Source organism: Theobroma cacao, chromosome 1 (genome assembly GCF_053813885.1).
Source record: "Theobroma cacao isolate CCN51 chromosome 1, ASM5381388v1, whole genome shotgun sequence".
Classification (NCBI taxonomy): Eukaryota; Viridiplantae; Streptophyta; class Magnoliopsida; order Malvales; family Malvaceae; genus Theobroma; species Theobroma cacao.
Genome location: NC_142639.1, coordinates 14,720,995 through 14,748,378, shown reverse-complemented (window position 1 = coordinate 14,748,378; position 27,384 = coordinate 14,720,995). Strand labels below are relative to the sequence as shown.

Genomic DNA, 27,384 nt, shown 5'->3' with positions numbered 1-27,384 from the left:
CGAATTGCAATCATGCAGATGGTAGTATAGGACATGCCACAACTGTTGTGTTAGAAGAGGTTCAGTGCGATGACCATGCCACAATTGTTGAATTAGAAGATGTTGACGGTGCCGACCCTATTTACGGCAACCCTATTGCACTTGAAAACTGTTTTCGTTCGCCTAATGACAGTGATCAAGAGAAGGTAAATACACGGGTATCTCGTTAATGAATTATTCCCGTGATAGATACGATATCTTTCTAAACAATTACGATTGAGGAATCCATATCAATGGACGACCACTTATATCATGGAAAAGTGTTTCCATCGAAGGTTGAATTGAAATGAGCTTTGAGCATGTTGGCACTCAAAGAGCATTTTGAGATTAGAGTTAAAAAGTCATGTCACACTCGTTTTGAGGTTGGTTATAAGGAGAAGGCATGCAAGTTTGCTTTGTGTGCAACAAAGTTGCCTGAGGGAGAATATTGGAAAGTTTGAAAGTTGCAGAAGGTACACATGTGTACTGTTGATGGTTTGTAATGTCGGTACCAAACTACGAGCGCAAGGTTAATTGGTGAGCTTATCTCCATCAAGTTGCAAGGAAATTATGTAACCCCATTGAGACCTAAGGAAATAATGAAAGAGATGACTCGCAAGTGGGGATTACAATGCCTATATGGTAAGGCTTGGCAAGCGAAGGAGTATGCGAAAAGTCTTGCGTTAGGTCCCCCGAAAGAGTCATTCCAACTCTTCCCCTCGTATTTCCATATGTTGGAACTTGAAAATCTTGGTAATGTTATGACAATCACTATAGATGGGGAACAACGATTCAAATATTGTTTTTGGGTGTTCGGGGTCATGTATTCAGGGGTTTAGTGCTGTAATGCGACCTGTAGTTGCTATCGATGCCACACATCTGAAAGGCAGATTCAAAGGTATTCTGTTTTGTTGTGGTATGCAAAGATGTGAATGAGTAGATATATCCAGTTGCATTTGGCATTGGCCACGTGGAGGACAAAGAGTCTTGGTCGTGGTTTTTTAACCAATCGCGTTGTGCGATTGGTTATCCTGAAAATGCAATGTTCATTTATGATCAGCATCTTGCCATTAAGAATGTAGTTGAGAAAGTGTACAAGGATGTGCATCACGGTCTATGCAATTACCACTTAGGGAAAAAGGTTAAAAACATGTTCAAGGGCGAAGATGTTGCGACGATTTTCACCTTGGCCTCCAACTGCTATAGGCTCACTGATTTTAACAGACATATGAATAAGCTGAAATAGCTTTACAAACTTGCTTATGACCACTTTATGATATTAGGCCTTAAGTGATGGGCAAGTGCACGATCACCAGTAAGGCGATACAAGCTAATGACATCCAACATTGTGGAGTGTATTAACTCCTACCTGAGGCATGCCAGAAAAATGTCAATAACCGTCTTGATCAAGTACATCAAAGGCATGTTTCAACGTTGGTTCCATGACCGGCACAATGAGGCATTGAATTTGACTATGCCTTTCAACCCTTGAGCTACTGATTTGTTGAACACATGGTTCAATGAAGCATGTTAATTTTCCACACAACCAATCAATCTGGTGGAGTTTCAAGTTATAGGTAGGATTAAGGACACAATCGTCAACCTGTCCACTAAGAAGTGTTCATGTAGTGAGTTCCAGATTGATTTACTCCCCTGCACGCGTGCCATGGCAGCAATAAGGCATGAATAATCATGTTTTCTTATTTTGTGCATGATGAATTGACTTTTTACATTGTTCACCAACTGTGATTTCATTGCCTTGGCAGTAAGTGCACACGTGCAGCCATTGAATTATGCTCGGACTATTACAAGACTTGGTCTTGGGTAGAGGTATGTGGTTCCTATTTGCCTGGTTAGGCATCTCAGTGAATGGACATCCCCCATGACGTTCAACAAATTGTCGTTTTGCCACCAACTTGGTGAGGTCAAGTGGGAAAACCTAGGAGGAAAAAGATTCCATTAGCTGGGGAAGGCAGTCAACGATGTAGATGTTCATAATGCAAGAGCTATAGTCATAATAGACAATATTGTCCGACTCTGTTTGCAGGTCCATCGACAAACAGCGAAACATCATCTACTCGGTTGACGGCTCAACGACGACGATGACCCAAGGCATGTTCAATTTTTGCAGACAACTCGGGCACACACGAAACGGCTATCTAATGCATACTAGAAACTCTAAAAATGTTATGGGTGTCGTACCTAAAGATAGTGGCCCTTCAAACGTCAGTTGTTAGGAATTGTTTCCAACTGGCCATTAACATTTGCATTGAATAATACTATTTGACAGAGTCTGGAGATGATACTTTGATGTTTGACAACAGCCAACATCAAGATATATGCCTCTTAAGATAATATTGTGGGATCATTAAATGCGTTATACTACTTCATAATTTGTTTATCTTTGTAAATAATTAAATAAAAGCATAAAATATTTAATATGCATAAACGTTGTGGGTGTTATTGGTTCTGGCTGAGTCAAGCATAGCAGATGAAGATTCATATTTTATGAGTTGTGAGTTAACTGGATTAAGGATGTTGTAATTTGTTTGTTAAACAATTTGTGGTATATTTTTTTTTTTAATTTGCTGAACATGTGGTTTAACTTTCATGTGTTTACTCATATTTCTGGTTAAGGGTTTAGAGTATTCAATTGGATATTATGTTATGATGGTGCTTAGGGTTGGGTTATGGTTTGATATTGTTCATCATAATTGGCCTACCCTGCTTCAAAGAACATGACACACAATAAGTGAGTCACACAATCCCATATCAAAAAGTCACGCGATCCCATATCAACTAGTAATGCGATTCCATAATAACGAGTCACCCGATTTCATAATAACTGCGATTCCATACTAACTAGTAATGTAACTCTATATTTACTACTCAAGCGATTCCGTATCAACTAGTCATGCGATTCGATAATAACTAGTAACTCAACTCCATATTTACTACTCACACGATTCCATATCAACTAGTCACGTGATTCCATAATAACTAGTAACACAACTCTATATTTATTACTCACATGATTCTATAATAACTAGTCATGTGATTTCATAATAATTACTCATGCGATTCCATAATAATTAGTAACGCGACTCCATATTTACTATTCATGCAATTCTATAATAACTAGTCACACGATTCCAAAATAACTAGTAATGTCACTCCATATTTACTACTCACGTGATTCAATATCAACTAGTCATGCGATTCCATAATAACTAGTAGCATAACTCCATATTTACTACTCACTTGATTTTATAATAACTAGTAATGTCAGTCTATATTTATGACTCATGCAATTCAATATCAACTAGTCACGCAATTTTAAATCTTAACTGTTCGGACGATTCCATATTTACTAGTCACGTGATTCCATATCAACTAGTTACGTGATTCCAAATCGATATGTCATGCGATTCCAAATCGATTAGTCATGCGATTCCATATTAACTAGTCATGTGATTCCAAATTTAGTAGTTGCGCGATTCCATGTCAAATACTTGCGCGATTCAATATCAACTGGTCACGCCATTCCATATCCACCATTCACGCAATTCAATATTAACTGGTTACATGCCTATGTCACGCAATGCAATTCAACATGAAATATAAGTTATAAAGTCACAGGGTTGGCATATGAAAACTCATGAACTTTAGCATGTAAATTATGTAAAATACTAACAAAATTTAAGATATAAATAAGAAAAAACCAATGTTGTTATTGAACCCGTATGCTTATCACATCAGTGAATATCGAACTATTTTTATTGCCATTCTCTTTGTTAAATGATACAAAAAAGAAAAATTTGTAAATGATACAACAAAAAATAATTTGGAAATGATACAAAACAATGTTATTTTACATATTGAAAAAGATTAAACAAATTAAAAAAATCTCAAGGGTAAAACTTTTTCGAAAGCTGTCTATGGAGTTTGCCTTCAAGGTATGATCCTCCGAATCGATCAACCACTGCAACGAGGTGATAACCCAATCCCTGCAACTGTGCGAATCTTGCTGTATCGAGGTTTTTACACTTAACTTATACCTCATCCACATCAAGGATTGCTTTTGACGACGCGAGCTGACAAAGTACTTGGCCTTGTGGCATATAATGGGAAACAATGTTGTTAGTAGACTCATTTGCGTATCACGCAAGCCGGACTTTATTGCATCTATCCAATTATACGATGAGTCGACTAACGTCATACTCTAATTCATCAAGTTGATGTGCAGTACCACCTAGTGGTCGTAAAAAAAGCACGGTACGAGAATTGAGTTAACCTCGTGCCATGGCAAACCCCATGGAGGACTCCCACAACTCACTTACTCAAGCACATGGTCTGGCAATACGTCCTTAGTTGCCTTGAATGTCTTATCGGCAGGGAAAGGCTTCATTTCTTGGCTCAAATCTAGCAAAATAAGCTGTCAATTACGTTATGCATAATAGTTAGATGCCATTAACCAATACGTACCCCATACATTTGAATAATTATAACTCATTAAAATATACTTACATAGAAGAGCTATCAACGATGCATAGTCTTTGCTTGTAGAGTTATGGATGGTGTTCTCGTGCCCGAGTGCCAGCTTACACATGACGCTAATGTATGCGTCAATGTGTTGGCTGTCCAACAACTCAGTCGGCATCTATAATCGCTGAAAAAAATTAGGGCACTATTGCCCTTCAATGCCCAGAATGTTAACCCTGTATATATATAATACCTACATTAAAAGGTTTATAGAATAAATACCTTAGAACTGTTAACCCTAATATCGTGTACTGTTATCATTTTACCTAACTTGCTCATTTTTCATGAAGGACTCATATTTGTCCTTCAAATCATATTTCACTCTACGTTGGATTAATAGCAAGTTAACATATGGGCTTCGAAGGTATTTGCTGGCTAAGCTCACACGTGCATTTTTGACCTGAGGTGGAGGTGGAGCCTCAAAAGAAGGTTTGATCTCACCATGCAAGGGGGCCTCTAGTGGAGTTGGGACACGAACAGAACCGAAGGAAATTGTAATTGGACTACCCGTAAGATGAGGTGCCTCTTCGACCTGAGATGGAGGTGGAGCCTCAGGAGAAGGTGTGCACTGACAATGTTGAGAGGTTTCTAGTGGAGATGGGATAGGAGTAGGATGTGAGGAAGTTGTAGTTGGACTACTAGCAGGATGATCTTTTATTGGGGCAATAGGAGGTAAGTTTGGAGGTGATGTAATTGACTGATTTATGCCACTTGCATCGTCAAGATCAACCCCAATACCGCTGCCCTCTTTGTTGAGCGTGCCATCCTCTTTACCTATCGATCGACTCTAAACGGTTGAAAAAATCAAACACATTAGAACATGTATACATCGTACATGTTATAACTCACGTAATGAAAAAAGATAAAAGCTCATACCTTATAACAGTCAATCAGCAGACCTACAATTCGATCCTTCAACGCTTACAATGATTGCTGGAGATGCAGATACAGTGACTGCATTTGCAATTGCATCACTCGCTGAATCTCCAACTGCATTGCTCGCTGAATCTCTAACTGTATTGCATGTATATGCATCTACATGTCTCGATCAACCTTTGTCCGTAATGGCTGCATTTACATTTGCTTGTCCATTTGCATCTCCGTTCGCATTAATTGTAGGTCTTTCTTCCATTATGTCTACATTTGTTGCATCTCTTGCTTAAAGCTCGTGGTCATTTAAGGACGCAGCGACGGGTTGCGTGCCTAAGCATGAGAGGTAGCAGCAGAAGTAGGAGGAAGAGCAATGCAAGGAGTCATGGCAATTGCAGCAGGAGTAGTAGCATGAAGACCAGTAAGAGAAATAACTTGAAGAGACGCAAGAGAAGAATCAAGCGCCTCAGCAGTAGCGAACTAGGAATAGACCTCCTTATCCGTGGTGTGTCTCCGTTTAATGCCTTGTCTTGCTATACTTTTCTGTTTGCGATCCATTATCTTCTTTCTTTGATGGGGACCAAATTCTAATCGACCCTATAACTTCCGTAATGGAATGTATTGTCACCCATCGGAGATATTGACTTCAATGTCGACTCAATATGCGGTCAACATCTCTTTTGTAGTTGGCTCCAACGTCTTGACTACACACAACTGCACCAAAACATACATTATCATTAAGTTTAACCCCCGCTACCCTATGACAAAAAAAATAAAATTTAATAAAATAAAAAATATGGTTTCTTTGTTCACCTTGCCTTCTCTTTCTAAACCTACAATATTGACGTAAAAGTCTATTAGCCTTTCATCATACTGCCATTTTAGCATTCTTGGGCAAACCTATCCAGACTGGCACTACTTTCCAAACAAGCTGTGAATTTTAGGAATTGCTTCCAACGCCCAAAACTGCACATCAATTGTGAAACATTTTTTACTTACCTTATAAAATCTTATGCAAAAAGAATAATGATAAACATTAGGGTATGGCACACTACCTGAAACGTCCATATAAATCCGTAGAGGTGGTAATGTTTCTTCTCTACTACTCCTACTGCTGGAGATTCGAAACCCCTCATCATGTAATCCACAGTCAGACTCCAAACGTATGTGCCATATGGGAACACATTCCAGTTTTCCATGTTCTCGACCAGCGACAACAATCATGGAATCACTGATCGTCTATAGTCTTGACCAAATAAAACATTACTCGTGATTAAGACTAGGGTCATCTTGGTCGCGTCTCCCTCCTGTTAAAACTGCCATCCCTTGAACGTCTCTAAAACTTGTTGTATCTTCACCTCGTTCCCCAGTCCCCAATATCATTGGTGAATTCCTCGAGGGATGGCCTTGTAGGGATTGACAATAAGGGCCGGTAAGGTACCAAACTTCAATCCTGTCACCAGGAAAAACTCCCTCTTCGAAAAATGAGCCTTTGTTTTGCCTATGGCAAACCATAACTGACCCTCGATGGTATCGAATTCATTGATTCTGCGTAGCATTAGGTTGTGCACGAGAGTGACGTAGAATAAACTCTTCTCTGATTTGAGTCCATCATATGCCCAAAGCATGTTCTCTTCAAGGTTTTCAACGCATTTACTTGGCACAACATCTCACATATCACATGCAGATGTGACCACTTACAGTGGATGTTAATGCCAGTGTTGAACTCCCATTGGTGCCTTGGCACACAAAGCAAAGATTCCACATTATCCTGCTCTATTCCTGTGCTGGCCATCTGCAACGTAAAACAGATAATATTCCCATTTTAGTTAATACCATCATTGTAGATTAAAAAAAATAAGAAGAATTTCTGAGAAATAGCCCTCATCAGAAGCTCACTCCAAAAATGACCCTCATAATAATTTTAACTGTTTTTAGACAACCTTGAAACAAAATAATTAATGCAAGTGTCGAGCATGGATTATTAAGTAAATCAACATATACATATTAAAGTATTACAGTTGACCTAAAATAATATAGAATGAACGTAATGTTGGTCATGTAATGCCATACAAATAAATTTTATGTAGTTATGACACTCGCGCAATTTCATACAAAAAATAGTCATGCAATGCTTTATCAATAAGTCACGCAATTACTAACATTAAACCACGTAGTGATCTATAAACAAGTCACGCAATGCTAAGAACAACTAATCGAATCATGCACACACTAAGTGACGCCATGCCTAAATAATATTCACGCAATGACCTATCAACCAGTCACGCAATGTTAAACCCTAATGCAATCATGCACACCCTAAGTGACCCCATGCCAAAATCCAATCATGCATAAGGTGCCAACCACGTAAGCAAGCCCTCAGTCACGCAATATCTAAACCCTAAAACCAATTCCTATCAAAGGGTCGTAACGCATACATATCAACCAGTCATGCATGCCCAGTCACCTTTCGACCCCAACAACACCAACAATACCACCTTCATGTTTATATTCAATAATTTCAAACAACATGGATATCAATATGAACAAGTAATATGCATACGTTTATACTCAAAAACCATAAATGAAAAACATGAAGAATAACAATAGCCCTTAAAACATTTCTCCACATGGTTCAAAATAAAATAAAAATATATTATACCTTTCTCCGCGTAATGTGAACTTCTTTTCACTACTCAATATGTGAACTACCTTTATACAAATAATAACCATTCCAAAATTTTTCTACCACTGCGAAAAATGCTCGAAAGTTGAACTGGTGAGGAATGCTTCTGACAAAGTTGCTTCTTAGGAGATGTACGGTCTGTCAATGAGAACTAAGGAGTTACACACCTTGTAAATATACTTGACCCGTTAATAGGTTTCACGTTGAGGCACGGAGCCAAACAAATGGGTCGGTTTCATTAAGGATAATTTTGTCCAAATTTTAATTCTCTTCACTAAAAACAATTAAAATTATGGGGAGGCCTATTGTCAGAAACACCTTATGCATGGGGCCCATTTAAAAAAAAACTGTTTTATTTAAATAGGTGTTTTTAATAAAAACTAGTCACTGACCTGTGCTACGCTGTAGGAGTTAGTAATTGACATATAATTTAAAATTATTTTAAATAATTAAATAATTTAATAGTATATTTTATTCATGAATTGAGTAATAAAATATAATTAAAGTGAAAAAATGAAAGGAACTAAGTTATCTTCTACAAATAAAAGTTTTTGATTATGATGTAGTTAGGTAGAATGTTGTCGACACTAATGAGAAATTTTGCTGTTGCATATCATCCCAGCAATTAACATCTTATGCATGTACAAAGATAATTCATCACAAAATATATAAAAAGTTGTTTTAGTTTAGCAATGAATAGTTGACACTATGTTCCCCAAAAAAAAGGACAAAGTTTGATTTGTACAAGCCATTTCAAAATATGTAGTATAAATTTTTTAGACAATATTATAGAAGCAGGATAGCATTTATCAAACAACAAAAAGTGATCTGACAATCGTAATTTTAGATCTTCAACGACATTTGTTTCTTGTATATGTAATGCTGCAACAAATATTAAGTAATTGTCATAAGAGTATGTAGAAAATAATTCTATAATTCAATGAGTTACAGTCAATGAAAATCGAAATAAAGGTGCAAAAGTTTATGATCAGCGAAAAGAGGTTACTTAAAATCTTTATCGTTAACTAAAATTTGTATGAAGGCAAGAGTGAACAAAAGAGAATAAATGGGATGATTGAAAAAGTAGATGTAGAATTTATATGTCTTCTTTTGTGTTCCTATCTCACTATTGACATGGAAATGGTTATCAAATCATCAGGTTTAGTCAATTAAAATTTGTTTGGATAAGATATCCTTTGGTTTAAACACAAAGAAGGTATTTATCTAATTTCCAAAACATTGTTTCCAATGTTAAGGAATATACATAGTAGGCAAACAATATTTGAATAATCCAAGTTAATATTGATGCTTTGTGACATAAAGTAGCCAGCAGAACTGGTTGAAGCGAAAAAGAAATAAGAAAATATAGTAAATAATAATGAAAATGTAGTGATTAGATGGATGATAGCATTATCAAAAAAGTATGTTGTATTTTTAAACAAAAACAAAATAGTTGATAATTATCAACATTCAGAATGCAGTGATTGATAACCATTTTAACTTTATAAGAACATGAAAAGTACAGAAAATTATTATAAAAAGTATTAGATATGAAAGAAAAAAAAGAAGGTAGCAAACAATAGAAAATATGAAGAAGAAAGTATGAAAATGTAAATTGCTTGTTTGTTACATGATCTTAAGTTTTCTATTTGAAAATTTTTTGGGAAAGAGATCTTACTGTATCTGCTTTTCTAGTGGAGAGGGAAGACATTCTTAGAGTGCAAGGTTGCCTTTTTCTTGATCCAAATGTAAAGTTGGTTCATGGGTGGATGATTGTCCAAGCATCAATGGTGTTTTTTGAGATTCATCAATAGCCTTGCAACTGTTGATTTTGAAGTTAAGGTTTCCAGTGTCCAATGATTTTGTCACCAAGCTTATTTTGTGATTGATTTTGGAAAGGCATATTTGTCAAGGTGGTTTAGTAATGCAAGTTAGGAATTGATGCACAATCACTTTTTCGCCATCATCACCAAACACTACAAATGTTTCCTTTGCAGTATTATCTTCAACAATGATTATTAATTTGTAGCTAATTAAAAAGAAAGAAAACATTATTTGTTAAATGGTGACAAGAACGATGAAAAATGAGGTTTTATTCATGACTATTATGACTTATGATAAACGTAGCATAAATGAGGAATTTGTTCTCCATGTTTTGCATATGGACACTAAAAAGTATCACCTATTTGCTGCAATGTTTTCATGCATATTTTGCAGTCAATTTAATACCATCTTTCTGTGCAATTGAATTTTCTAATTTTTGCAACACAAGTGTATGTCTTTGTCTGTAATGAAATATTGAAAATTAAGCAAAGTGAATGATAAAAAATAGAATGAATATACTTACTGTTTTTATGATTAATTATTGAAAGATATGGTTACTAGAAATTTGGAGTGATCAGTTTGGAATAGTTGCTTAATTGTGACACAATTGTGATTTTTTTGCTGATCAGGTGGTATTTGCTATTGTTGGTGGACCTCAAGCAAAAAGACCGATGCATCTTTTTCATCAAATCTAAATATGAATTGAATATGAAAGGATGAAAGTTAAGTTCAATGCATGCTTGTCAAAGAAGGAGCAGTGAAAGGGAACAAAAGCATTAGAATATGCTTACATGGCTTTCAACCTTGCCACAATAGAAATATCTAAGTCAACATAAACTTTGGATGCAGAACACGAAGTAACAGATGGTTGTCCTATAAATAGATGCGTAAAATGGATTAAATTGTGAATCTATTTAATCAAAAATTATAATATTGAAGATATTACAACAGTCAAAGATTAAGTTGACTTACGTTGGTATTCTCCATCTATCATGGTAGCTAAAATAATGATTGGTTTGGTTTTTAACCCTATGATATCATCATCGATACAATATGCAAGATCTCCCCGAAGAGTGGCACTAATTATTGAGTCTCTGAATAGAGAGCAAGTGTGTGTACGTGAGACATGATTGTATATGAAAAACCGCGAAGAAGGAATATAAAATAGTGAACTTAAATTAATCATATATGCAAAAATAGTTTCAAGAGAAAAGGTTTTATATTCTAACTAACTACATCATGTAATAATAAATGTAGGGAACCTAATAGTTTGTAATTGAAAGTTTTGTTTAGGAACTTTGGTTGGATTATTGTTGACATATATTGTAGTAACTTTGCTCATTGAAATCACCGGACCAATGACATTTGCATTTAACAGTGAATAAATTACCGAAGTTATATATAGGATTGTTGAAGTAAAAAAGAGATCATATGATGTAATTTTCACAATCAATAAATTATAATAGCATCTGAAATAAAAAGGAAATCATATCATGTAATTTTCACAATGAATAAATTATAATAGCATGGGATTTTAGTTTCCTTTAATGTGGAATGGCATCATGATACATGAATTTTATCTAAAATCTAGAATCACATTTTTTTATTAGTTTAGTGTGACAATGATAGGGTGGGTCAAGTTTCAAGAAATGCAACTTCAAAGGAGAAAATCATCGAAAAAATGAACAAATTTCAAAATATAGCATTTCATGAAATTTGGGTAATTATACTATTTGATGAGGTCAAATCGTTTGAATTCCAATGACATGTGCAGAAATGAAGATAATAGATTGAATAGGTATAACAACATAAGTTTTGAACAATTTTTAATGACTATAATTGCATAACATGGAGGGAAAATATCTAGGCAAGTGTCTTGTTATATAAGGATTGGTGATAGGTTGGTGTCCTATTATATAAAGAACGGTCAATATGGTAAATAAAAAAATTGAAGTGAAAAAGAACAAAATAGAATTAAAAAACAATCTTAAAAGATTTTTACAGTATACTATAAGTTGTCTAATCTGTATGCTAAGTTTGGCAAAAAAAAATTTAGATCATCTAAATTGAAATTAAATATTTATATTACATGTTATCAAAGGAAAATTCAATAAGTATATCTTGTTATGAATAAATATGTGAATGTCCATTATATTAGACCTAAGAAGTGCAGACCAAGTCAAACAACCCAATAGGTAAGATACAAGAAATATAATATGATTTGAACTCTTAGATAAAATTATATTAGGATTATAATTCAAAGGGTTGTTGGCCTATAAATAGGCCCCTCACTTTATTTGTAAATGCACACTTGAATAAGATCTTCTTACTTCCTCTAAATACTTTTTTTTCTCTCTAAATACTTTCTCTTATAGTTGATTTTTTAAGATTTATTTCATAACACATTATCAGCATGATCCTCTTTGATCTATCAAGTTTTGGAATTATTTTGTTTTCATCATCTTCAAGCTTAAAAAGGATTTCAATGATTGGGTTTTGATCTCTAGTATTAGCAAATCAGATAAGTGTTGGTATTATTTTATTCTTTAAAAGGATTTTAATGGTTGGTCATTAATTTCTAGTTGTAACAAATCAGATAAGTGACTTAATATCTTTTTAGTATTTTCATTCCTTAAAAATCAACCTTATTATGAATTTTGTCATCATGTTGTATATATTATATTTTATCCCTTAATTGAAAAGTGAATTTGCTATTATATAACTATTAATGAAAAATCATTAATGTTTATTCCCTGAAGTGAATGTAACAAACGAGCTACTAATAAAAAATTATAAATTCATCTATTCCTTGAAGCGAATGTGACATCATTTAATAATTATGGTCATAATCATGAATCTATTCATTCCTTGAAATGAATGTAACATCATTTAATAATTATGATAACAATAATAATTTACACTATCACTATTTTAATTTTAATTTTACCACTAGAAGTGGATGAGTGGATGGATAATTTTACCATCAGAATCTAAGAATAATTTTACCACCAGAAGTGGATGGATGCCTTAACCCACTAACTCAATAGAAATGGATAATCCACTAGAAGTGGATAAACCATCATAAGTGGATTACCCACTAAAAGTGGAGGAATACTTTCAACTCAAGTGGATGAATAATGAAAAGACAAAAATAGAAAGAATAAAAGCAATATAGAAAATGTATTATCCATGATGTAATATGAAAGTCCATTGGTAACATCTAAATATGAGGAACGAGTTAATAAGAACATGAGGTCTAGGTTTTTGACATAAGACACAACAAAGGAGTTGTGCACTGATCAAATTTCTCATGGTTTAAGTAATGCTGATTGTGCTTGAGTTAGTGTTAAGGGATGTGTGCTGCTGTGAACTTAGCAAGATTTCGTTTGCTTATATTGTTTATTCTTGGCTTGGTTTTGATGTTGAAGACTTTAATTTTTGGAGTTGGTTTTTATGAGGGTTTCTTGTTGGTTTTTTGTCCAAAGCTAGTTGTAGATGACATTGATGCCTGCTGTACATGATAGGAGTCTTAAGTCTTGTAAATTAAGAAAGTTAGGAGACTTAATTAAGCAAGGTAAAATTTAAAAAGTCTCCTTAAAATACTTTAAAAGGACGTCTTGAATCTTTTTGTTTCCAAATGATGTTTTTTGTGAGACATCAACCTCCATAGACACGTAATTAGAAGTAGACGCGATAAAACAAACTAGGGGTAATTTCATCATTTTCCTTAGTGAGCTCCTAGAAGTAGGTTTCAAACAATATTAAGGCCTAAGTAGGCCTAACGCATAAATGAATGATGAAAATAAGGATAAAGTGATGAAGGAAATAAAAATAATGATGATTTCCAAGGTAAGGGCAAAATGGTCATTTTTCATCTCGAGTCAAAATATTTAAGTTTTCGTGAACTCGAGTATTTCTAGACTATTATGAACTTTGTCCCAATGTCAAAAGAGTAAAAAGATTGCACAAAGGATTGAGGGAAGACAAGCCAACTTGTTAATGGCATTTTCGTAATTTAAGTAAAGTTTGGATAAGCTTTAGCTATAAATATCATTTTTCCAACAGCTTCTTCTTCTTCTTCTCATCCCAACTCACGTTTCTTTCATCCTCCATGAAAGTTTCTCTCAAAGCTTCCATCACCTTCCCAAATTAACCTTAAATTTCATGCTTTTACACACCTTGTTATAGGGTTTTTCATACTCTTTTACTCTTTCGCCTTAAAAACCCTCAAAAGTCTTACTCTTATACTTTCTCTCACTAGCTAGGTGTTTTAGAGAGAGAAAGAGAGAGCTTTTACAGTAACTTGAAAACTCTTAGAAAGGGATTCAATTATAAAGCTACCAAGGTGAGTAATGAAGTAGAGTTGATTTTTAAGTGTTGAGAGTGGCTAGTGATTAGACTTGTAAATGTTTTGTAGTTGAGGTTGTTTATTCATTTTAGAGTGATTAGGATAGTGAAAATAGATAGCCACTTAATGGCAATTGGAAGCTAGTTGGGAGATAACTTTTAGAATTTATAGTTATGTGAATTGAGTTAATTGTGATACTATTGTGATGATAGGTTCCAACGAAGCCCCACCGCCCCATTTGGACCATTACAGCAAGTTGGAGTTGGGTAAAGATTTAATAAATATCGGTGAGTGAACCTGCACTAAAATGGTTTGGGTATATGCATTTACGTTTGAACGAATCACTTGAATGGTTTAAATTGTCTTTTCTTCAAAATTCATACGGGAACAAGCCTTTGACGAAACGTTTTTGCGTTGTGAAATGTGATTGCAATGAATTTATGAAATCCCTTTATATGTTGATATATATATATATATATATATATATATATATATATATATGTATGTATTGTACATTGGTAGATAATATTGCGTAATGAATATAACTGTGTGTGTGCGCGATGTGGGGGATGCACATGCCGATGATGATAGGGTGTGGAAGTGTGGAGGATGACATTGTTGTGCGCAATGTGGGGGTTGCACACAATGGCATTAGTTGTGCGCGATGTGGGGGTGCACACGATGACTCCAACTATGTGCGGGATGTGGGGGTTGCACATGAGTTGGGTGTGGTGGCGGTAATATGCATGATGATTTATGTATGTATATATATATATATGTTATAGAAAGTTTATGAAAATATTTGTGATTGGGTTGTATGTTGGCATTGTTAATTTTTCCCAAATTGCTTTTCATTTCAGCAAGAAAATGGCTTTTGGACGTAACAAGACCCCTTTAACTAAATTGCTCTGTTTCTCACTACAGCGAGATTCATTTTTGCTGTAGCAAGAAACTCTTGGGTTGGCAGCCTTAATCCATGCTCTGAATTTCGCTGTAACGAGAAACTCTCAGGTGATTCCAAAATTCTGGTGCAGTGCTTTCACTTTGACAAAGATTTTGACCACCTTTCGATCAGAACTGGGCAAAGTAGTAAACATAAAAGTTGTAGCCCAACCTCTTAGCTTTCTAATGATCTAAAAATGATGTCAATTGGACTCCTGTAGTGGGAGATATGCTTAAAAAAACTGAAACATATGCAAACCAAGAATGTCTTTTCGCTGCAGCGAGAAAACTCTCTGTTTGCTTGTCTTGCTTGGTCATTGTTGAAATTTTCATTCTATTCAACTTCATGGTTTATCATGGATCTTGTAACATTAAGGGATTAAACATTCAAAGTTTGAAATGAGGAGTTTTGACAAAAAAAAAGAGACTAAATTGCATGATTTTATCGTAAATGCATCATGTTTTCTAAAACATTCATTATTGTTGCTTGTTCCCTTCTTATGTTCACTCACTAGGTTTATACTCACTCTTTTAAATTGTATGTTTTCAGATTCGTAGATAGTCGAAATCTAGATTGAGGCGTCCACTTGCAATTCACCCTTGGTAGGTATCATGGCATTCGATAGCCGTATCCTCACCCAATTCACTCCGTTGGAAGTCAAAAGTATTTTTCTTGTGTATACGCATACGTAATGTAAACTACTGTTATATATGTCATAAACTGTATATGTTTATTTAGATTAATGTTGCCATTATGACTTGGCTACAATTGACATTTTTGGGTTGATATAAATGCAAGTGTTTAATTGTCATAGTACATTATTAAGGTACTTATGATCAAGAATTATGGTATATGCTTTAAAAATATTGGTTGGAACGATGAATAGGTTACATAAGAAAGACTTGCTTGGGCTTAGTGGGCTGTGCTCATTGGACCCATGAGCTGGTCATGACTCGAAAATTGGGCCGTGACATTTTTAGACCAAAATATCATTTTGACATGTTTAACATTGTTTTTGTAACACTCATGACATGTTTGGTTTGTTGAGTAAAATAGAGGAAAAATTAAATAATTATTATGTGAGAATAAAATAGAGTAATAATAGTTATTATGTAATTTGATTCATGGAATGAAATTGTCATTCTAATATCATTTTAATGTTTGGTTAACAAAAATAGCTTTAAATCAATAAAACAATAAGGAATAAAAAGATAAAAGATAAGCATATTTTTTGTTATAATATGTAATTTAAATATTTAATTATTTAGATAATTTATTAAAAATATTTATAAATTTTAATAAAAATTTAATAGAATTATTTATTTTTATTTTAGAATAATATTAATAATTGATAAGTTAAATATTAATATTTTATTCATAATTTAATAATTAACATTTTAAAATATTAATATTTTATTTATAATTTAACTATTATTATGATTAAAATATTAAAAATTTTAATTAATTTTTAAATTTAAAATATATAAAAGGTAATTTTTAAATTTGTAAAAGATATTTTGAACTTTATCATTTTTTAAGACTAATCCTCAATCAAGAAATAGCTAATAATACTCTGAAAATTAATATTAACTATTTTCTGATTCTAGCTGATTTGGGAGAATAGGCGTTATAAGGAATGAGTATTCCTTTCCTTGCAGCATCTGACATCCGAAGAAAGGAATAGAGGGGAATGCTTAACCAAACATGCTATATAAGAAACGTATCTCCACAGTCAATACTCCACGCAACAGAAAACTGCTTCTAAAAAGACAAAAGCCAAACTCTCCATTTATCTGTAGCCTCTACCAAACCAAAATCTTCCCGATCTGATTGGCCCCCGAACAATTATTTCTCCAACATCACCACATATTAACGATTCTGCCATTGCAGAATCATCCTTCAGCAAATGGGATCCTTTTTATTTCCCTGATCTTCAAAGAGGATGTCCCAAGCTGATGTCTCTTACAGGTCCTAGTCCTTCAAATCCTTTTCCGTGCTTTTTTAATTGCTCAATGGCATTCTTTTGTTTCTGGGTCATCTGGGTTTTCGGCTAATAGGCTAGAAATCATGGCATTTTATCATGCATAAGTATTTTCTTTCTTGTTGTGAATGTTATTTTTTACCATCTTCAGGAATTCTATAGAGCTGCTTCTTTTGAACTACTAATTTGATGTTTAAGTAGCGTTTAGTTGTGAAGCGAAGAAATTGGAGCCGAGAGTATTTGCGAAATTGTGATAGTTTTATTTATTCAAATTTATTCATGAATCGGCAGTTGTTGATGTTACTTGCACCTGTGTAGTAGGCTTAATGAAGATATCTATATTGCTTTGTGTAGATTTACGGTATCTGTGATGACATGATTAAAAGGCTTTTAATCTTGCTAATCATCATTTGAAATCGAATCTAGATAATTGACCCATTCCCCATCATTTTGGCACATAAAATGCAATTATCTGGTGATAATTTCTTCTTAAAAACAGCAATTCATACAAGAAGGCAAAAATGAAAAAAAAAAAATCCAAAGAGAGTTGGCATCTTCACATGCCAACAAATCTTTCGCGGAAAGTCTTCCCTAAAGCTTTTTGCAATGCTTTACAGTAGTAGAATTTATTGATCTCTGTCTCATGATTTATTGGAAAAGTCTTCCCTAAAATTTCTCATGGTTTATGATTATTTCTTGCAGTTGTGGGTCTTGTGGATACCCTTTGAACTTGACATCTTCTAACCGAATCACCTCTGGCATGGGCTCTGAATATCGCAAATCCATAAAGAAAGGTTTTATCTCATTTCTATCTGTTGATCTTAGTCGATTCACTCAGGTCGATCAGGTACATTGCTTTCCGGTCAGTTGGGGCCGTTACCGTTCAAAAACTAAACTCCTTTGTCGTAAATGTGGGGTTCATATAGGCTATGGTTATGGAGATGCACCTGCTCTTTGTGGTTTTGACTCCCCGAACCCATCTAGTGCTGCTTATAAAAAGTTTGCTATAAAGATCCGAGCTCTACAGCCCTCAGAAGAGTGCTAACAAGGTTGACATGGAAGAGCCATTAATGGATGGTGCTACCTCCATCATGCACCTACCTGATGATTGCCTCTCTTTTATTTTCAATTATCTTGACTGTAGGTCTGACCGTGAATCATTTGGGCTAACTTGCCACCGCTGGCTTAATATTCAAAACTTGAATCGTCGATCCTTACAATTTCCGTGTTCTTTCAGTATTATTGGCCCTTCCTCATTATCTCAGAGCAGTATTGACATCAATTCCTTCCATCTTTACAAGATTCTCACCCGTTTTCAGCATTTAGAGTATTTATCTCTTTCTGGTTGCATAGAACTACCTGATTCAGGCCTAACCTACTTGAAATATTATGGTTCAAGATTGCAAACTCTATGTCTGGATTGTTGTTTTGGAATCACTGATTATGGGCTTTCCCTGGTTGGTATTGGCTGTCCCTCCTTGACTGTCATTAGTCTTTATCGATGCAACACTACTGATGCTGCTCTGGAAGCTTTAGCTAGTACTTGTTTGGCTTTGAAGCACGTGAATCTTGCTTATTGCCCGCGCATTTCAGACTCTGGGTTAAGAGCTCTTTCGCAAGGATGCTGTCAGCTCAGTGCAATTAAGATATCGAATTGCAGGGCTGTAAGTGGTGTTGGCTTTAGGGGTTGTTCATCAACTCTGGTTTATCTAGATGCTGAATTTTGTAATCTTGAACTAGAAGGAATAATGGGGATTGTTAGTGGAGGTGGGCTTAAGTTTTTAAACATTGCTGGTTTGAGTTCATTGAGCCTCAAAGATGAATTGGCAGCAATTGGGAATGGATTTGCGGCAGGGCTTAAAATCCTTAGTCTTCGAATGTGTAGAACTGTTAGTGATGCTTCTATTGTTGCAATAGCAAAGGGGTGTCCACTACTTACAGAGTGGAACCTGGCATTGTGTCATGAGGTTAGGTTTTCAGGCTGGGCTTCCATTGGGTTAAATTGCCACAATTTAGAGAAACTTCACGTGAACCGCTGCCGAAATTTATGTGATCGAGGGTTACAGGCCCTGCGAGATGGCTGCGAACGGCTTTCTGTTTTGTACATGAATCGAAATAGTAGGATATCAGATATAGCAGTGGAGTTGTTTAAATTGTATAGAGGCGATGTTGAGATCAAGGGAGAAGAAGTGATGTCTATAGGGCCTCATTGGGACAGACTAGACTATGATGAGTAAGAGATTGACTATCTTATATGGCATGGAAAGCTGTTGATACTAATGTGTACCAGTCAAGTTGTTGCAATTTCTATCTTGATTGATAAGGTCACCTCTAACATTAAGTTAGTTAGTTGCATTGATAAATATATTTGATTATTTGAACAGAAAGAAGTTAAAATGATGTAAGGTTTTCTTAGAGCGTGAGATTTTTCTTAACCTTTATTATTATTATTATTCTTTGAATTGCAATCTTGTATTCAGTAAAGATGAAAAAAGAACACCTTGTTTAAGAACATTATGATACCTCACTTGTGTTTGGCCAAAGAGACTGCCACACTTTAATTTTTGTAACTGTCCGATCTTTAGTCTAGCATTGTATGCCCCGCAAATTATGTGGATTTTGCATGACTGTGTTTGCAAATTCTAGTTATTATCTTTTCAATGGGCCAATCTTGATCGAAGGGATCTTGAGGGAGGGGAGAGTTGGGGCAGGTTGTTGGGCAATGGTTCAACCAATGTCTGTCCTTAATCCATTAGATGGGGAATCGCAATCCAAAGTATTGAACCTCTGGTGAGGCTAGAAATGAACAAATGTTCTTCATTAATACTGCAAAGGTTTGCCAAAAAATCAATGTAAGCATAGAGAGTATCCCGGTTGCCTTTCTTGGAATTTGGATGACCAAGTTGTTGACTAGGACAGATTTTTCAGCCATTGAAATTGAGAGAAACCAGTGGACTGTTGGGTGACCCCAGTTGCCAACGTAAGCTTGTGCGGAGTGTCAGTCATGCACCAAGGATGACGTCTTTCTTGTGGAACTTTTATATAGTAATGCAGTGAGGCACATGGTATCCGTATATGACGGAGAATCTGAAACTATTGCAACAAGTTTTTCCATTGGTTTTGGGAGGCGAGATTTCTCCTTCTTTTTAGCTATACAGGTTGCAAAAAGAAAAAAAAAAATTATTATGGCTTTTTGAGTGTTATTAAAACTACCAGGGTAATCCAAAACAGTAAACACTTATTCATTTTGAAAAATAAACCACTGTAACTTCACATTCAAGCGCATCTTATTTTCCTTTCTTTAATATCGCGAAGCCTATAAGCACATTTAGTGTTCTATTATTATGTCTCCACTTTTAACACTATGGGAGTTCTTGGGACATTCAAACCATGCAGAAGAACTTTGGCCACGAACGCTCTTCGGATGAGCACCACCTAGCCTTCATCAACCACGGTGAGTCAAACAGGTGCAAGCAGTTGTATTTGTCTAATCTGTGCTGCAAGAAGCCTTTCTTAATTTCCGGTCAATTTACCTGGCATCCTTGGATGGAAATTGACTACCAAACTAACTGCTACCATTTTCTCCCCATACATTGTCCCATGCACCACTTGGAGCTGCCTTTGGCCCCTCAATATAGTTTTGATTCCCATGAGGGTTATGGGGTGCTGGGAGTCCATCAGGTCCCGCTTGATTGATCTTTCGGGGTTTTGTTTTGATTCCCAGCAGTCTTAACACAAATCTAGCTAATTCTCCATACAACAATCCTGTGCGATCAAAAAGCTGCAAACAATGATGCCATGAGTTATCATGTTGTAAATTTCACTCACCAAAAGACATTATTCCTTAATTCAACTATTATTATTTTATAAAAATCACCTCCAATTTAATGATTCCATATCAAATTTGGAAAAAAGGGAAAGATAAATATAAAGAAAGCAACACCTGAAGAAGAGCAGACATAAACATGTGGAATGCTTGTGTATTCTGGTCTATCAGAATAGATATCCGCCCAAAGAAGTTAACAACACCTTGCATCTGCAATCGGTCAAGAAAGCAATAATCAATATGACACAGTGAAAGGATGCAGCTTGAGAAGGCAAAATTTATACAAACGGGTAGATTCATAAAACAATGTCATGAAACAACTGGCCCCCAAATCTTAAAAGATAAATTGTCTTCGTTTTTAGTACAAACACTTCCTTATTACCCAAATAAGATGTAATGAACTTGCTGTAATCTAGCCCTGTATCAAAAATCTAGATCAAGTGGGGAAATATTTAGACTTAAATAACAGCTCATCAAGTGTTTCTGACATTTTACGGTCGAAAAGATAAGTCCCCATGGACATGTCCCCCATCTCCATGGAAGCTCCTCAGCGACCACCCAACAAACCATCCCCAACCCACTACCTTCCCCTAAATTTCTTATTTTAATACTTTGATGGACAGTAAAATACGAAATACAGGAATATTCTTGTAAGCATACTTTGAGCTCAAGAAATAGTGCAAAGGACACAAAAAAAAAAAAAAAAGATTCAAAGTTCCTTATTATCAACTATAATGTCCAGTCAAGAAAAAAGCAGTCTCTTGGACTTGTAAGAAATGAAAAATCATCAGGTTCCTGTTTCTCATAACCACATTGATAACTGAGGTCTTGGCAGCCGTTACATCTAAGGACTGGACATGTTAAGTATGAATGATAAGATGAGAAAGGAATTACCACTCGGAGGAAGGAGATCCAAAAGCCTGGTGGGGATGATGGAGCACCATATGGATTATTAGGATCTTGCTCACCGTATGGACCCATACCCACCCCATAACCACCCATTGGACCCCCAAAGCCACCAAGACCACCACCATACATTCCACCACCGTACATTCCAGAGTTCCCATATAGACCACCATAACCTCCTCTATACATGCCGTTACCATACAATCCACCCCCATAAGACCCCAGTCCACCATACGAACCATACATTCCTGAACCATACCCTGAGTTGTAGTTTAAACCAGAACCATAACCTGCATCAAACATCAAACTTAGACAAGCTCCACAATTAAGTAACCATTTGCATTATAATAGTTGAATTAAACCTCCACCTCCATAAGTGCTCCCGTAATTTTGTTGCTCCCAAGGTCTGCTCGGTAAAGGCCTACCAACAGCATTTCTATTCACAGCCGTAGTTCTATCAGTAGTCGAAACAATTTCACCCGGTCTTGCTGTTCCAGATGCTTCAACCACATCACTGGTGCTGCCCGGTGATGGTGGCTTAAAGGGTCCAGAACCAGATGAGCTTCTAGCTTGCTCCCATGGTTTAGGAGGAGAGCCACCAGCAGCTAAAGTTGCAGAACAACAAGTGCAGGCAAATTACACACCAAAAAAAAAAAAATGAAATTTTCAAATATTTAAAATTAATAGATCCAGATTCCAATCCAAGTTAATTAATCACTCCTCAATTTCCTGTCATAATTCTTTCATAAAGAATCCCCCAAAAAGGGCCAATAAATATAAAAATAAATAAATTATCAGATAAAATCTCAAATATTTAAAATTTTCAACATCCAAATTCCAACCCATGTTAATTAATTAAACTTCGATTTCTTGTACTAATTCTTTGATAAACAATCGCCCAAAAACGGCCAAAAAGAAATCAGATAAAATCTCAAATTTCGGAAACTAAATCGATAGATTCTGGATTTCCTTAGCAAAATCATCAACCAAACAGAAGCAATAAAAAGCAGTACGAATTAAAAACCCTACAATTCGATATTGAATCAATCGATCGGCCAAAACATGATAAACCCTAACAAAAATAATAGCCTTTTTGTTATGAAAAGGAGAATTAGAAGAAGAAAGAAAAGAAAAGAAAAGAGACGAACCGGGCTGTTGGGGATTGGAGTCCATGACTTCTGTGTCAATCAACAATTTTGAGGACCGCGTTATCTCTGAGGCTCACCTCGGACAAAGTAAAACGAGAAAAAGAGAGTGGTCAATATTGAGCACTTTCCCGTTTGAGCATTGTTGCTTCCTCCTATTACGTGGCCACCGTCTTTTCTCTTTGTCCATGTTTGGCATTTTTTATAGTTATAGAAGTGTTAAGGCTATTTTTGGAATTTTGTTTGCATTCTTTTTTTTTTTTCAATTGATCAATGTAAACAATGATTTAAAAAATAAAAAATGAGCAGTGCCAATGGTATTAAATTAAAACTTTCCATGAATTATGAAATGAGTGAACTGTTGATTAAATAAAAAAAATTTAAATTGAACCATTTTGAAATTAGTCTAACTTAAATTTTATTTAACTTTAATTTGATTTCAATAAAACCGTGGTTGGAAAATTGAGATTGTGATGTAATTTTAAATATATTTATAATTTTATATTTTTATTTAGGATAAAAAGGATTTGAACTAATTCTTTGAGTATGAAATTCATGCACTTATATCAAATTAAACATTGTAATCTAAATTTAAAAAATTTTGGATGTTTGATATTTTGTTGTGTTAGAGTTAAAATATCCGAAGTTACTTAATTGAATAATAAAAAGCTAAGTTGTATAAAGGCATTGGAGTAACTCTCCTTTTAACAGTAAAAGTCAAAATGTTTTTGGTTGTTTTACATTGAGGAGTGGTTGAAACTCTAATCCATGACCAAGCTTATTATCTCAATGCCAAACGCGGCTTTCGTGGCTGGAAGATTCGACTCTATTTCATATTTTTTATTATTTTATTATTTTTTAATATGTTTTCAATTATTATTTATATGAATATATAATAATTGAGCTTGTGTCTTGATTGGGTCGGTTCAGTTGTGTTCTTAATGTTCCTGTTGCACTTCTTTTGTATAGCTTAAGGTCTTGCAAGGGTCCTTTGCGGTTGTTGATTCCTTGCTCTTGTCTTGTGCTGGCTGTTGTGTCTGTGCATGGACTTTTGTATACAGGGTGGCTACATTGGGTGGCTTTGAGTTGTGTTCTTGGCCCCCGCAGCGATTTTGTTGTTCTGGTAAGTGTCCGTCATTTTGTTTAGGTGAATTATTATTTCCTTTTTTATAAATGAAATTTCTTACTTTTCAATATATATATATATATAATTTTTCAATTTATCATAAGTTGATATTGTATATATAAATAGTGATAAACGAGAAACAACAATAAAATATTTAAAGGTAATGATAAAGAATATCCACTTTGATATTATCTTGATATTAAATATGATTTTAATAATTAAAAGGTCAAATATCTTTTCATATCTTTATATTTATTACATTTTATTATGTCTATAATTAATATTCATATCTTGATATTAAATATAATTTTAATAGTTGAAAGGTCAAATATTTTTTCATATTTTTATAATTTATTATGTTTACAATTAATATTCATGTATATGTCTTTCATATTTTATGTGAATAAGTTTTATATGTGTAAATAATAATAATTGATAAATAATCTACTAAAAAGTAATGAAAAAAATAGTTCATTCCTAATTGAAATGACACGCATGAGAACCAGATATATTTTTTTCTTGTTTGTTTCTACCTCATAAGTTTCCATTTTTCACGTCCGAAAATGCAAGAAGTCCAATATTTACCAATTTCAGGATAATAAGAATGATATTCTAAGTCAATGAGCATCTTACCACTTATTATATATTATTAAAAATAAAAAAGAGGAAAACAAAAAGGGTTGAGAATAGCATAGTAATTACTTAATGTAAAAGCCACAAAGTATTATTTTGTTGGGTACTAGACAATACAATTAACAATAACAATGACATTCGTGATGACCATCCTTCATTCTCTTGCAAAAACCTCCTTTCTGACAACCTGAGCTGCAATAATTCCAGCATTTGCCACCCTTTTGGGGATCATCATCCTGCCCAGGCAAACATCTCCCAAGGTCAGGATGATTGTTGCAGCATCTTGCTTGAGCAGCCACTACTTGTACTTGCCCAAAATCTATAAAAACAACAATCCAACAAGTTTACTGTTAATCTTCATATTTAACTGTATTATTAATTCTAGATACATAAACCATTGCAAAAATGATTTAAACCCAAATTGGTTTTACCACAGAATGAGATACAAAGTATAAACTGAAACAAACTTGTAACGTGTTTTGAAGAGAGGGTGCGACATACCAATGAATAGGATGAGGGCAGCAAGGAGGAGGAAGGATAAAACTTTTACTTGGCCCATTCTTTTAACCTAGCGCTTCAACTTTTACAAGAAAGATCGAAAAACAAAACAACACAAAGTCAATTAGGTTTAGGAAGATGAAAAGTGTAGCCAATATATATATTAATTCATTGACGTGCTATATGGAAAGAAAATCTAGGTTTAATCAGCAATATTAAACTCCAAACCCTAGACCCTATTTAATAAAAGAAAAAAATATTAAAAAAATATATTTTAATTAAACAATAATATATATTAGTCTGTTTTATATATAAATGAAAGATAAAAAAAAAATGCCTGGTTTGTTTGTGCTCTTAGGGTAATGCCTACTTAGATTGTATAAATGAAATTATTAGTCTGTTTTATTCAATAAAATAGGAACGTCATCTATAGGAGCGGCTCAATAAGTTTAAAAGTTTAAAACGAAATATTCAAATGAGGTATTTTTTATTAAAATTAAAAAAATTATTAAAAAAAACCATAGTTCCTCCATCTTAGTTTTTACTATAGCAAGAATTTTTGTTAATACTTTTTTCCAATGATCTTCATCTCTTTTTATTTGTTCTTGAACACTTTTATCAATTGTTTTATTTTTCAATAATCTCATTTCTAAATCAATCTAAGAACTCATATTAGTAATATGCTCATTACTTATTACATAACTCTTAAGCTTAGCACTAACGTTTCTCCAAGCTCTGGTGTCAACATTAGCTAGTTTACTTATAATAGAAGCTTAATTAAACAATTTACAACAAAAACAAAATACTCTATCTAAGTCTTTTGAATAAACTAGCCATCTTCTTTCATGTGTCTCTTCATTTGCCAACTTTTAAATATAGTATGTAGCAAAAAATTGTCTTAAAATTCATCTTTAAGAAAATCTAGATCATTAACTTTAATTAGACCTTTTTCTACTGATAAATCTCTTAAATTTGTATCAATATTTTCCCATTGACTTGGATCATATATATTTTTAGGAATGCAACATTTAAATTAATAAGTTGATCCTCTTCATCACGATTATGAGCATTTTGAATCTCTTCATCAACTTCTTGTTTTAGTATTTCATCATCTAACTCTCTAAGATTATTAACTTGTTTGTTTAAGGGACATATTGACTTGCACTTTATGAATACATAAAAACAAAAATAAAAATAACAATGAAGGAAGTTAAAAAAACAACTCCAATCCTAATAACATCCAATTTGGGGAGATTGGATGCCTAAGTCCAACTTGACTTCATAAAATCGGAGCGACTAAATAAAACCAGGTACATGAAGATCAATAACTACAACCAATTAAATTTATTCATAAATTGGCCAAATAACTGAATTATTTCATGTGGAACCCACTGTTGACTGTCTAAACCAAGATGAAGAATGTCCTAAATTGAATTACGTTGTATGCTAGCCCCAATTTATGCTGTCCTAAAGCTTTTTTCACACTTGGAGTTGTCCAAATGTCTCAAGGTAGTTACTAAATACTTCTAGCCAGTGTTTACTTTCCATCATATTTGATGAGAATCAAATTTAAATTCAAATTCTTCCCAACCGTGTCCAACTCCCTCACATCAATACAACTGCTTATTATAAAACTCAAATTCCTAAGAAGTCAAATCTAAATTCGCTTCCTTTCTCCTAAAACACCTCTTTATTCGGATTCCATCTCATAAAAACTTTCTATTTGGACCCCACTTTCGTAGAACTTTACAAGATTACTCTCCCTTTATAACTCCTTGTTTGGCCAATTCATCAACATCATGATTGAACTCCTTTAATGTGTGCGTAGCCTTCCAAGAGATAATATACTTTTGCAGCCACTCAATTTGTAGCTTATATTGTCTATAAATCCATAGTGTTGACTCCATTAGTTTTTGATGATAATAAAACATTCCTATTCATTTGTGTCTAATAATTCTACGTAAGTGTGCAGGACAAGAATTGTATGTCAATGATAAATAAATAATTCCATGGGACATATAAAAAAGTATATGAATAA

At 34.2% G+C, this 27,384-nt stretch overlaps 2 protein-coding genes and 1 pseudogene across 2 annotated transcripts; 2 read left to right on the top strand and 1 right to left on the bottom strand.

The window, feature by feature from the left end:
* The first annotated feature begins 17,224 nt into the window (after positions 1 to 17,224).
* Positions 17,225 to 18,257, top strand: LOC108661347 (uncharacterized protein At4g08330, chloroplastic pseudogene; annotated as a pseudogene).
* A 10-nt stretch (positions 18,258 to 18,267) lies between these two features.
* On the top strand, positions 18,268 to 19,739 carry LOC18612576 (RNI-like superfamily protein). The gene has a single exon (XM_018117271.2). It carries the CDS (start codon positions 18,268 to 18,270, stop codon positions 19,447 to 19,449), a length of 1,182 nt encoding a protein of 393 aa, XP_017972760.2. The 3' UTR covers positions 19,450 to 19,739.
* A 691-nt stretch (positions 19,740 to 20,430) lies between these two features.
* On the bottom strand, positions 20,431 to 23,267 carry PEX13 (peroxin 13). The gene is made up of 5 exons (XM_018114320.2): positions 23,093 to 23,267; positions 22,313 to 22,549; positions 21,933 to 22,234; positions 21,156 to 21,248; positions 20,431 to 20,993 (listed from the first exon to the last, which is right to left on the bottom strand). The coding sequence occupies exons 1-5, from the start codon at positions 23,115 to 23,117 to the stop codon at positions 20,778 to 20,780; spliced, it is 873 nt and encodes a 290-aa protein (XP_017969809.2). The 5' UTR covers positions 23,118 to 23,267; the 3' UTR covers positions 20,431 to 20,777.
* Between the last annotated feature and the right edge of the window lie 4,117 nt (positions 23,268 to 27,384).

Bases quoted from the DNA above. Each gene is read 5' to 3' on its own strand.
- PEX13 (XM_018114320.2), bottom strand. From the start codon at position 23,117: ATGGACTCCAATCCCCAACAGCCCG. The intron at 22,235-22,312 runs GTGGAGGTTTAA...TGTTTGATGCAG, and splicing joins TTACGGGAGCACTTATGGAG to GTTATGGTTCTGGTTTAAAC. The intron at 21,249-21,932 runs GTAATTCCTTTC...GACCGATTGCAG, and splicing joins GGATCTCCTTCCTCCGAGTG to ATGCAAGGTGTTGTTAACTT.
- LOC18612576 (XM_018117271.2), top strand. From the start codon at position 18,268: ATGGAAGAGCCATTAATGGATGGTGCTACCTCCATCATGCACCTACCT.